The sequence below is a fragment of the Suricata suricatta genome, chromosome 2 (genome assembly GCF_006229205.1).
Source record: "Suricata suricatta isolate VVHF042 chromosome 2, meerkat_22Aug2017_6uvM2_HiC, whole genome shotgun sequence".
NCBI lineage: Eukaryota > Metazoa > Chordata > Mammalia > Carnivora > Herpestidae > Suricata > Suricata suricatta.
Window position 1 is genome coordinate 34,111,892 of NC_043701.1, and position 13,882 is coordinate 34,125,773.

The 13,882-nt window shown below is 37.9% G+C and overlaps 1 protein-coding gene across 1 annotated transcript in view; it reads right to left on the reverse strand.

Moving 5' to 3' along the window:
• The window catches only part of MDFIC (MyoD family inhibitor domain containing), an 88,062-nt gene that overhangs the window by 23,134 nt on the left and 51,046 nt on the right, over positions 1–13,882 (reverse strand). The window contains exon 3 of the mRNA XM_029924660.1: positions 11,802–12,080. Coding sequence (XP_029780520.1) covers positions 11,802–12,080 — 279 coding nt within the window. The remainder of the gene's footprint in view (positions 1–11,801; positions 12,081–13,882) is intronic.

Genomic DNA, 13,882 nt, shown 5'->3' on the forward strand with positions numbered 1-13,882 from the left:
CAACTCAAATACCATAAGAATCTAATTCAATCTAGAAAAAGATAATTGTTCAAAGATCTCTAAGACCCGAAATTTTTTTAGAGCTTTTTCTTTTACATTATGTATCCATACTCACAAACACAAAAGCTAAAAATAAAACCAATGGACACTAATATTCAAACATTATTATTGAAAATGTCATGAATCACTGCCATTTGGGTTCCTGTAAATTGCAATAAACTGTTCAATGAAATCATGCAAAATCTCTGAGTCAGGAGGGAGAGAGAGATGGGGGTGGGGGACAGTGGCGAGAAAGACAGACTGACTGACCGAGTTACTACAGAAAGTATACTTTGGAGTTACAGCCAAAGGGAGTCTCTGCTTGTCGGCCAGATCTTCAAAGATGGAGGCTTCTCTAATGACAAATGTCCCTAGAGATGAAGGGTACCCTTTTGTTTCTGTTCCTTCAGAATCTTTTTTTAAAACCATTCTAAATTGGTTTCCCTCCAATATTGCAGTTGTCTATTCTTAAATATTTTAGTGTCTATTTAACCAGTAAAACAATAGATCCTTTGAGTATACAGAGATGACAGTGGGGAGCACACAAAGGAAGGAATTGAAAGAACATAGTAAAACACGGGGCATAAAACCCCAGGAAATGTATGAAGGTGCCAAGATATATAAATAATATAGAGTACAGCATTATCCAAAATGACTTTAGTTGAAGTCAAAGTAGCATGAACATAACCCAGTTAGGCTTAAAGCTTTGAATTTTCTCTTCCAGATTGTCAGTGGGTAGACCAACTGGCATTTGGACATAAATAAAGGTATGGATTACACACCAGTATTTTCCTCAATTCATTAACTCATTTAAATATTTTTATCCTTCACATCTCAGAAACTGAACTATTTTTTTTTTACAAGGTAAATACTATAGCTAACATGGTAAATTTTAGGCTAAGCACTAAAGAAAGCATTTTGATTTATTGTGAGCCACAGAGATTAAAGTTTTACTGTGAGTAGGCCTCTCAAATATTTGAAGATAAAAATTATATTCAGTGAACAATCCTTTGCTACCATTTCCCCTGTGTTACTTCATAAACTCCAAGAGACTAATGAGTCATCAGCCAGTTTTTGTCAGAAGATTCAAAACATCCTGCACATTCTGTATCTTTTCCCAAAAACTTCCTCCTTTGAGAATTGTAGTTATTACGCAGTGTCTAGTGCTATTATTGTAACCATGAAATAATTTTTTGAAATCCTTCTAAAACGAATGGAAACTTTTGTCATAATTAACATCATTCCGAATGATAAAGTATTTTCTCAAATGGATGGTTTCTAAAACCTTAAACCTATGCCAAATCCTGCTGGCCATTTGAAAAATATCCAGCTAAAGAAACAAAAAGTGTCTCCTAGTATAGCGGGCACTATAAAAGACCATCTCAAACCATGGCCACTGTTAACAGTCTAAGATCTGAGAAGGACAAGACACAGAGTACTTTGTAATGGATCTCCTCCCCTCTCTCCGACACTCCAGGACCTCCTGCATCATCAGTATCTCCTCTCCACTAGTGCATTACCAATATCAATCAACCAATAGATCTCATTTCCTTTTTTAAATATTTTTTTTGTTTATTAAGAGAGGGAGATACAGAATCCAGAGCAGGCTCTAGGCTCTGAGCTATCAGCACAGAGCCCCGTGTGGAGCTTGAACTCATGAACTATGAGATTATGACCTGAGCAGAAGTCGGATGCTTAACTGGTTGGCTGAGCCACCCAGGCGTCCCCAATATAGCCCATTTCTAAAAACATTCCCCTTCAGCAAAATTCCTTGAAGAGACTAGCCTAGACTTCCAATTCTCAATTCTTCTCTTTTCAGTCTCTCTAGAACCCACTTCATTCAGACTTTTGTCCCCCTCATAACACCAAAAGTATGAAGGTCACCAGTGACCTTCACAAGACAATGTCAATGGTCACTTCTCATTCACCTGTTTGGGCTTCTCAGTTTCATTTGAAACTGTTCATTTCCTTCACTTGGTTTCTAAGCTGTCTCTCTTTAGTGGTTCCTTCTCCATCATTGGTTACTCCTCCTCCTCCTCCTCTTCTTTTTCTTTAATAGTTTCTCTTTATTTTCCTACCTCTATGTATTGGAGTAGTTCAGTGGCTCAGTTTTAGGAATACTTCAGCTTATCTTCATCCTGAGCAATAGTTCTTAACTCTACATGCATATTAAAATCCTATGGGAAGCAGCTAAAGGATATTGATACCTTAGCCATCCCTGCCCTCCAATTCCAAATGAATCAGAATCTCTGGGGACAAAGCCCAGACAGTGGTAATTTCTACTCTTTTTGTCCAGAAGCTCTTCCTCCAGGTGCCCAGGTTGAGAACCCCAGTCCTCAGTGATCCCAATCATTGAACATTCTGTACCTTGATGATTCATAAAATATCTTAGGCTGCAGACCATTCCTCTGAATTCCAGACACCTCTATTCAACCACCTATTTTACAACACAGCTAAATAAAGGGTATTTCAAATCCATGACCAAAATCCTTATCTTCCTCTACCAACAAAACCCTGTTCTTCCCATAGTCTTCTCATCTCCATTAAGAATGCTTAGGCCAAAAAAAAAAAAAAAAAAGCAACTCAGGAGTCATCCTTAAGTTCTGTCTTTCTCTTATACTGAAATCTCATTCTTCAGTAAATCTTACTCTGCCTTTCAAGTATAACCTTATGCAACATCTCACCATTCTACTACTGCCATGCAGATCCAGGCCAGCTGTTGCCCACCTGAGACATCTGCAAAGGCACACAGCAGGCCTCCACCTTTGGTCTTTGTGTACCTGTAACAGACTATCAGCACAGAGGCAGGTGATGCTTAAAAATGCTAAGTGAGACCATGTCATTCATTTGTTCAAAATCCTTACAATAGAGAGCACTTTTGAGCCTGCCTGGGATTCTCTATCTCAAAATAAATAAATACATTTGAAAAAGAAAGACCACATTAAAAGATAAATTTACTTCATATATATTTTAAAATTCACCTGTCTTCTATTTTCCTGGATGATGCAGTGGTTTCCTTACTCATCTTTCCTACACTTTTCTTCTAATTCTTTAACTGGTTTTTTGTTGTTGTTGTTGTTGTTGTTCATGTATTTCTTTCTTATACATAGGCTAGGATTTAAATTCAATTAGGAGCCTTACCAATCTTAAGTGTAAGAAGCTATCAACTTCATCAACTTGTGAACTATGGTCCAAAAGACAACAGTCAGAAGTTTGGAACTCGAATCATGAATACCCACCCTGTCAATGCCTTCCATTCAAATGGCAGTTAGTGCTCTGGAATGAGGTAGGAGAGAGGGCTTGAGATCAGCTTTTTAATCACTTTAAGTTACATTTCCTCATACCCAGTCATTCCCTAGAGATTATTCACAAGTCTTCTAAGATTAATCAACCACACAACAAACAGAGTGGAGTCATCTAGGTTAACAATTCAGTAAATGCTTTTCTGGTTGCTCAGTTCTCTTGCTTTGTTAATGGATATACAACCACATAAAGAGTTAAACTCTGAAGAACCTATATGTTGGCTTATCAAGACTTAATGTTATTAACTTCTTACATATTCTAACTTTTCCTCCCTCCTTGATCGTTTCCATTGAAATATAAACACATTCAAGGCTTTCCCATCTTAAAGTCAAAAAACCCCTAATGAACAAGACAAACTCCCTAGAGCCACGCTTCCACCTTGGACTTCAGCATTTCTAGAACTACTGTTGTCCATGTGTTTCCTCAGTGTTGCACAGTCCACATCATTCCGGCTTCTCCACGAGAATGGCTCTAAATTAGGTCACCAAATGATGTCCACGATGAAATCCAAAAAATATTTCAGTATTCATCCTGCTGAACCTGTCAATTATCTGGCCCAGTTCCCTTCCTACATTCTTTCTCTGGCCTCTATGCATTACCCTTTCCAAATGTTTTTCTCAGCAAGCTAATCATCCTCTTTGCCTCTGACCTCTCCCATGAGCTATCTTATCAGTATCATGACCTCACCCTGATTTACTCTATTTGACATCACCTGTGGAGAAAAGTCTGAACTTTCCATGCGATTGTCTCCCAAGTGCGCAAGCTGAACCCACATTCCCCTCCCACCAAGCTGGCTGGCCTCCAGTGATCCCTGAGTCACTTAGTTTGCAGCCATCTGACCTTTTCTCATAAATCTCTTCTTAAGAAAACTCAACCAGATTTAGTTTCAGATATTCCCTCTATGAGAATATAAATTAGCATATTTAGTTTTAACTCCACCCAAGCTCCAACTGTGTATTCCCAAATGCTCTTGGATTGTGTCATCATTTGAAATTGAACAGTTCTAAAACCCAACTCATAGTCATCCTCAAACTACATTGAACTATTCATGATTTCCTAATTTCATTTTCCCAACTACTTGAACTAGAAAATGAATTACAGTTCTGATTCAGATGCATGTCTAACTGCTGTTCATTTCTACTCACTTTTAATCCAGCCCTTAACCCTGAAACCCTAAAGAAAACCTCTGGTTCTCGCTGATCACATTTAGCCCAACTCACAGGATAGAAAACAGTCACTCCTAGAAAAGTCTGGCTTCTGTACCTACCTAGTGCTGTTTCCCATACAAAAACCACCACCTAAATTTTTCATCAACAAAGAATAAATTCAAGCCATGGTGTATGAATATGGTCACAAGATCTGTTCAATTCTTTCCATTTAGCCTATTATTCTGAAACTGAGTTTCTAAATAGTCTGTTCACCCTGCCACCCCACACCCCAGAGCTTCCTGGCCAATCTATCTCTATCTCCATTGTTTTATTTCCTCCCCACCCATCTCCTGAGTGAATGCTAAACTAATTTAAACCATTAGAACAGTGGCCTAAGCAACCTGTCTAGGAAACCAAAAAGCCAAAGGTAAAGGAGGTAAAATCCATACATAGCTGATGGCTTCTCTTTAACCTGGCCTGCAAAACTGACAGCTATTTCAAAAGAAGTGATCTGAGGCGTCTCTATGTTTCAAATGTTAAATTATATATATTTCAGAACCTTACAAAATCTTTTCTTTGCTCCTCATCAAATGGATGGGTAAGAGAATAATTTACTATAGAACATCAATTATATAGTTAACCTATTTTTCTAAAATCTAAAGGAAGTATATTCAAATATTGAAAAACACCATAAAAAAAAGAAAACCACAATTTATAAGTACTTTGGATTGATAACTGTTTCAATTTTTTAAAAAAGCTTATTAAATACCTCAAGTAAATAAAAAGAATGATTTCTATTTGGACATCAACTTGGATCATGCCATCTTTCTTCACGCACCTATCTATTCTATTACTGGTGTTGCATTTAGTTTGCTGGTTGAGCAGGGAAATATACTAAAAGCCTGTTTTCCAATAGACTGGTAAACACTGCCTCAGAAAGCAAAATGCTAAACCTTTCTCCCACACAATCATTTTGACATGGAATGGAAGGCACTGTGCCGGAGAAAACAGAACAAAACAAAACATGATCCAAGCAAAGTAAGTATTTTGAGGAATGTAGAGACTTATCTTGCCAAAGTCAGAGAAGGCATGTTTCTGGAAGCTCAAATTATAATACTATGTTCCTATCATAAAATCCTATTCTCCTTCCACTAAAATGTTTGTATTTCTATAATTATAGGCCAACCTGATGTTTTATGGGAGGAAATGAACATAAGGTTTTATAATATTATGTAAGAATGAATAATTCAATTTGAATTTTACCTCCCCCCCTCCCCCCCGCCGGTTTTAGGATTTGGGAACATGTTGTTGACTGAAAATCACAAGTTCTGAGTTCTAGTCCTATCTCAGAGGACTTTTTTTTGTCTCTCTTTGATCTCTGATATTTGCACTGTTACCTCTCCACATTCTCTCCCTTGAGGATTTCAGACTTTCTGAAGTTTCAACCACAATGTCTGTGGAATGTTAAAGAACAAGAACCTGTGTTCTCAGGTTTATACTCCTTACTTGCTTCAACATTTACTGAACACATACCACAAGTCAGACTCTAGGCCATGCTGGAAATTAAAAGAGTAAGACAGAGTCTTGGCCTTCAGTGAGATTATACTTTAGTGCAGGGAGACAGACTTACTTCAGTATCATTGTGTAAATGTAAGGTGCTATGCCAACACAAAAGAGAAGTAAGTAGCTCAAAATTAGGCATCAGGAAATGATGCCTAAGTTGAGTTCTGAAAAACAATGTACACAGGTAAAAAAGGCAAAGAAAAGTATGAGAACATTCCAGGCGGAGGGGAGACAAGCAGCAAGGGCATTTACTTGTAACTCTTAACCACATGCACAGGGATCTCTAGTCACTGGAGGAAAGGCACCCTTTGAATCACATGGAGTTGTGCCAAGGTTTGCAGATGGTGAGGAGGGTAGGGAAAGTGGTGAGGTCAAAGAACGCAGGGCAGGATATAACTGATCACCTCCTGAGCTTTTCAAACTTTCATGCCCAATGGTGCCACCTCCCATTTGAAGGCTGTGTGCCCACCTAGACTTCCTCCAGACAATCACTGCTCTGCTCCTCCTCACTGTGAAAACCTGCTATACTATGAATACAGGGGGAAAACACTGAAAAGGTGGAGGAAGAAGAATCTAAAATGATAGGTCAGAGAGGTAGAAGTCAAGGAAATAGTTTCAAGAAAAGGAAGCAGAGAGAACCAGTAAAATTGGAAGACTGGGCTAAAGTCTATCCATAGTTCCAAAAGCTTCCTAGAGGTTGGTAGCATCCCAGGTCAACAAGTCTATAAGTAACTCATCCTGTCATGTTTGGAGATAATTTATTTCTAACACACTAAAGGTTGAAAAGACAATCTGTGAGCAGATGCCTAATAGATAGTGATATTGAACAGGTAAGAAGGCATCTGGTTTGAATAACTGCAACCATGGGATGTCTGCATAATGAAGAGAAGATCTTTTCCAAGAAATATACACTGGATATGAAATGGTGTCCTTCACAGAAATGGTTTCAAAGCTTTAGAGGAACAGGACATCCCTGGGGTCTGGTGGACTTGCCCTTTGTCACATTTCCCCTCTCATGGCTAATTTAGCTTCAACAACAGTAAACTGTTTAAGACTATCTGAACAAAACACCTTAATTCCTAACAGCCTTGAATATCTCCCTCTACCCTCAAGTCCCTAATCTATCTATTGAGTGGCCATCCAGGCACTGCCTTCTTCAGGGAGTTAACCTTCTTAACAAATGCGTGCTCCTTAATGATGACCCTGTCAGCCGTGAGACTTATCAGATACTTCATCTGGGCCAGACTGTGGTTCTAACTCGAATGTGGCATCAACGCAACGTCTCTTTACAACAATCCTATGAAGTAGGTACTAGTAATATCCCCGTTTTATACTTAAGACACTGAGGAACAAAGCCTACCCAAGGTCCCATCACAGGTCAGTGGTAAAGCCAAAGGTTGAACCTCAGTGAACTAGTTTCAGAGTCTGGTCTCATCACTATGCCACACAGCCTCTCTGTAATTAAAAATGAGACATCCTGATGATCTTGTTCAATTTACGTTCAATGAGCTTTGTGGTTGGAGAAGTATATAAGTTGGCATATTAACTCAAAAGGTGTAAAAGTCTTTTGTTGAAACTTAATTTTTACATAAATATATAGCTGTAACTGGCATACCTCAAATGTGATAAGAAAAGTGAGAGTAATGAAAACCCTTGGCAATTTGAATATTAGATGATGCTAAATTATGCTATAATTATTTCAAAGGTCAAGAATATCAAACATTTAATCTTAAAACTCTCCACCTGGTTGATGCAATCAGAAATTTTAAGTATGTATGAAAATATTTAATTATACAAAACAAGCAGAAATCTACTTATTTAATAACCTTTAAATAAAAGGTACAAATTTTTCTAACATGTGTATTTTTTTCCTCTATTGCATAAAAGGAGCTTTTTAAAGTAATATTTTTTAATGAATATGAGCACTTATTTTCCACTGATAGTTTCAAGGAAGAGTAGGACAAAGGTGTTTGGAATAAAACACTGTAACTGGTGGGAAACTCGGTGAAGCTACAGTGCTGGGCCCCCTTATCAATTAAAGAGAAAAAAAAAAATGACAGATCAGTCCAGCCTCTTCAGGACTTTAGTTGAGCAAGAAAGGGAAACAAGCACAGGACAAAACCATGAGAACTGTTTTTATAGTTCTAGTAGGAAAGACTTCAAGAAGGCAAAGGTAGACTAAGATCCTTCCCTAATCCACAGAGAAGACCATCAACACAGGACGTGATGTTGGAATGAGCAGTAACTACCTTTATCTTAAAGAACTTGGGTGAGGCAAAGTATCAGTGATTAGGAGCATAGATTATGCAACTAGAAGGTCTGGGTTTTATCTCATTTCTACCATTTATCAATTGACTTCCATGGGTTCATTTGACCTATCTGTGCCTCAGTTTCCACATTTATAATAAGATAATTACATAGAGTTGATTGACATCAAGTGCTATTGGGAGGGTAAAATGAAATACTACGTGAAGTAGGCACAGAGAATGAATTCACTCATGAATCAATATAGCTTAAAATGAATAGTACGCATTCCTACTTGTGCTCAGGCCATAGATAACCCACAGTTGCATCTTATAAGATATTGCCAATGCACTGACTCAGTTACGGGGCTGTGTCTGTCCTAATCTCTGCATGAGCAAGTGGACCCATATATATATATCTATAGATATATATAGATATAGATATATGGATCTTTAAAAATATTTTTATTAAAAAAAATCTTTAGGGGCACCTGCATGGCTCAGTTGGCTAAGCATCCAAGTTCAACTCAGGTCATGATCTCACGGTCTGTGGGTTCGAGCCCCACACGTTCGGTTCTGTACTGACAGCTCAGAGCCTGGAGCCTGCTTCAGATTCTGCATCCCCTTTTTTCTCTGCCGCTCCTCCACTCACACTCTGTCTCTCTCAAAAGTAAATAAACAAAACAAAAACCCTAAAAATATTTAATGTTGATTTTTGAGACAGAGAGAAACATGAGTGGGGTAGGGGCAGACAGAGAGGGAGGTAGAGAATCCTGAGCTGGCAGCACAGGACCTGATCTGGGGCTTGAACTCCCAAGCAGTGAGATCATGACCTGAGCTGAAGTTAGACACTCAACTGACTGAGCCGCCCAGAAACCCCAAGGGGGCCCCATCTTATGGGTTTTTCCAACAAAGAGGCCCTTACTTTTCCTAATGAAGTAACATGAAATATTTTCTTATTTAATTGCGTCTTCTGAACCAGAAAAATTATTTATATGTAACACATATAATCAATATTATTTATATGTAACACAGAAATAACCACAAGTAATGTTTGTCCAAAAAACATACCCTGTCAAACTGTGGTTAACTGATTTTGAGCTGAATTGAGTGAATATTATTTTGCGATTCATTTGCTTATTTTACATACAATCTCCTGAAACCCAGAGACCATCCCTGTTCATCAAGACCATTCCTGCCATCGCCCTATCCTACTCAACAAGTATTAAGATTTTGCTCAACCAGGAATCTCATTCTGCAGAGCAAGAAACCTATGCTGAAGTGCAGCAGTTTTGCTGTGGGGATGGCATCACAGAATCTTGGAACCCAACCTACTGTGGAAGATTTCTACTCCAAACCATTTCATAGAAAAAGCAGTCCCCGAGGAAAGCAAGTCGCCCAGCTAGCTGGTGGCCAGCACTTTGTAATTTCATTTGCCATCTACCCATTCTGTACTTTTGGTTTAACTACAAAAATTGCCAGAGAGTAAACTTAACTTCAAAACTGAAAGGCAGGGCTCAGCTTTAAATAGCATCAAAAAGCATGACGATGCCCAAGTTGGAGAACACATGAACAGGGACAAGAACATCTTTATCTAGATTTGAGCAAACACAACCTAAGGAATATACAATTGGCTAAATTATATAGCCTCACAGCAAAGTTCTGGATAGCATGTTGGACACTATATTTAGACATCTTCATTTGTGTTTCATATTCCTCATTCCCCAATCCAACCTGAGACGATTCTGTGCTAAAGAGGAGGATGAGTAGGGACTTTCCTCATCCTTATCTCCCTAACTCACTCACAGGCCTGGGAGAGGGAGAAGAAGGGGGAGAACAGAACTCTATTTCATTTCAACACTATCGATTTTTCCTCTTGCTTCATATATTACTTAGGAAGCTGTATTCTTCCATTAGAAATAAATTCAGGCATGTATTAAAAATAAATAATGACAATTTTTCTAAGAATTCCATAAGCTATTTCAAGTTGGATTGATTCACACATTTCAGGCAGGACTGATCTACCATTCTTTACAGTAAGTAAATATCAAATGGAAAATAAGAGGTTAAGGATGTAATAAGTAAATTCAAATGTATAAAACAAGTAGATTTCAATTATTTCACCCAATCACCTGGAAGCAAAGATACTCTAAAGAAAATTGCATTGCCTTCCCAAGTCCTTGGAGAGCCAGTTTAGTTAACAGCCTACCTCTGCTTCAGAGATGACCATACAGCTTACATGTCAAACTCATTTTAAAGTGTCAATCATGTCCCTTTCAATCTAATTAGTTTGGAAAGTAGTGTCACTGACCTGGAACTATGCAGACCACTTATTATCATATCATTTGATCAACCTAACACTTTACCTCAGTTGAGTCTAGGACACCTGTAGCCAAAATGTGTTAGCCTTTCTCCTGCTCATTACTGGTAACTCTCAATACAATTTCATATTTACAACTCAATTTATCTCTATGAATAAGCATGGCCAACTTCACAGAGGTATCCGCAGAATCTGCCTTATTTAAAATTTCATGGTAATTAAAACTGAAAGGTAAGGGGAATTAGAAAAAAAAAATCCAATATAGATCTGAACCAGAGAGGGAAATATATACCTATTTCTAAAATACAGATTTAAGTTTTCTGATCCCTAAGAACTGCTAAGGGAGAGGAAAGAGAAAGAATAGAGGATCAGGGATAGGCTGGGAGAAATCTGGGAGCTTACAAATGGGAGGGAGGCTCTTCTTTTACAACAAAATATAATACAGCAAGCCATTTTTAGAAAAGGAGTCTGTGGGTTGTAAACCCGTCATCAGATGGGTTTGTGTTCTAATAAAGAAAACCTTTCTGAGGTTTGTAGTAGTTAACCTGGCCCAGGGCAGGATGAAGCAGGATTGAAGACCTAATCAGTAGCTCCTGAGAGGTCAGAGGACACCCATGTACCTCTGGAGGAGAGGCCACAACCAGATCACTGTGAACAGGGGATGACGATGACGGGGGGAGCACTGGTGGCTCAAAGACGCTGGGCAGTGAAGCGACAGAGATCACCAGGCCCACTCCCTGGTGAGAGCATCAGAATTATCAAATCCTTTCCTCATTTTACTTTTGCATATTTAAGAACCAATTTGCAAGACAAAAATACAAGCAGGTCATCTTATCTCTGAACCACAGAATATCATAATGAATCAGGGACAGAGAAAACACATTCACACACCACCAGAAGGTTGCGTTTGTATTTTTAAATGTGGTATTAAAAAAATAGGTGTATCAGTTCTATGTAAAGTCCCGACTATTCACACGAGAAGACAATAATCTAAGGCAGGATGTCAGCTGCTCACACTTCCTTTCCAAGCCTGCGTTTCCCTATGCAGATGTTGCATTTTACCAAAACTCCTGTTTGTCTGAAAGATGAGCAAGATTCTTCATTCACGTTTGCTTGATCAAGTAGTTATTGGTGAATACAATTTTATATCTGGTCAAATAAAATAAGCATGTATCTCGATCTTACCTTCAGGTGAAGAGCCTGTCTTTTGGGAAAAGACAGCATTTACTTTACTCTTCTTACTGATATCGCTGCTTACGGATAAGCTGGACTGAATCTTTCTATGCATTTTGTGAGAAACAGGTGCTGAGAGTCTTCGATTATCTGCAGATACGTTTTTGGCCCCGTGGTGGTGAATTCCATTTCCATTGCTCAGACTAGTGTGACCGTTCTTTATCTTCCCGTTTTCCTCCTCACTTGGCTCCTGTAGGGACGTTTGAAGCTGAGGCAGGCGTTGAGGTTGGGCTAAACAACAGGAAAAGTTTATCCAGTTAAAATAGAAATATTTGAAAATCATCAAAATATATTCAGTAACAGACTTTTTTCTGGGTTTTGCCCATGGTACTAAAAAATGGAGAAGGAAATAAAAGAAGGAAATATTAATAAACATGGACACGGAGAAAACAATTAGTACAAAAAGCTAAGTGGGAATAGGGTCATCAAAAGTGACTCTATACAAGGAATAGGAAAATAGGAAATATTAAGCAGGAAATATTAAGAAAATTTTAGTTGGAAATCTGAAAAAGTTATTCGATACTCATTAAGCAGCAAATGTTTTCTATGTACTGGGCCCCTCTTTAGGGTACTAGAAACACAGTAATATTATCTCAATATCCCTGATAATGGGGTAAAATAATTGTCTTTTGAGATAAAAGGAAAAGAACAGTTCATTCTAGTGTCAAAGCTGGACAATAGAGAAGGAAATATAGTTGTTTTTCTTTTCAATTTCACTTTTAAAGTTTATTTATTTAAGTAATCTCTATGCCCAATGTGGAGCTTGAACTCAAGACCCCAAGATCAAGAGTCACATGCTTTTCCAACTGAGCCGGCCAGGTGCCCCTTCAATATAATTATAAATCTTGGAGAAGAAAACCTTTTCCATATGTATTCTTTATTTTGACATAAAAATTAGCCATTTATGAAACGTTAGGAATAGAAGACCATTTCCTTAATCTGATAAAACCCATCTGCCAGAGTTAAATGTCAACACTATAGAAGTGCTCCCATTTAGGTCAAGACCAAGAAAAAGCGGCCCAGCTTCACCTTTTATTCCACACTATAATAGAGGTCGTGGAGAAAACAATAAATATGGAAAAGAAATAATACATCTGAAAAAAATTTTTGAGACGTATACCAAATTTGAATGTTCTGGGAGAAATCTAGGAGACTGCAAATCTTGAAACTCCATGAATTGAACAAGGTGTATATAAGATCAACCACATTAAAAAAAAAAAAAAAGATCCTCTATGTCAACAGAAATCAAATAGCAAACATACAAGGAAAAAATGAACTCTTCACAGTTTCATAAACAAAACCAAATACAAATAAGCAAACAAACAAAAAAGCAAACAAATCACTGTATCTAAGAATTAAGCTAGGAAAAAATGGGCAGAGAATTTTCTGACAAAACTTACAAAACAACAGTGAAGAACACTAAAGAAAACCCTACTAACCGTAGAGCATATGTTAATTCTCCCCAATTTATTTATTTAGTGTAATTCCCATAAAATTTTCAACAGGCTTGTTCAGGAAACTTGACAAGCTGATCCAAGAATTTATGAGGAAGAGTAATCAACATCACTGAAGAAATTTTCAGGAAGAAAAAGAGGGTTGCAGCATTTGACTTTCTACATATATGGTCTTATTAAAAAACGACAGGAACTAAAGTGGTGTGGTGTTGGTCCAGGCACAGACATATAAGCCAGGGGCCAAGCAGAGAGAGTTCCCAGTATGTATGTGTACACACATTTAAGTGTACATATACCTGACGGAAGTAAATTGCAGACGTATTAAATGCCTATATATGAAAAGCAAAACATTTCAGACTGAAAAAAATGTAAGACTATTTTAATACCATGACACTAAGGAGGGACAAACTAATTTGATTCTTTGGACAACGAATCATAAAAAAAGCAGGATGACTAGTCATCATTTGTGCTGCCTGGCATTTCTAAACACCCTCACAGATTTTTGGTAAACTTCTCTATTCCATTCCTAAACTCCCCTGCAGCTAGAGGGCAGGTATGTGACCTCAGTTCTACTAAGCG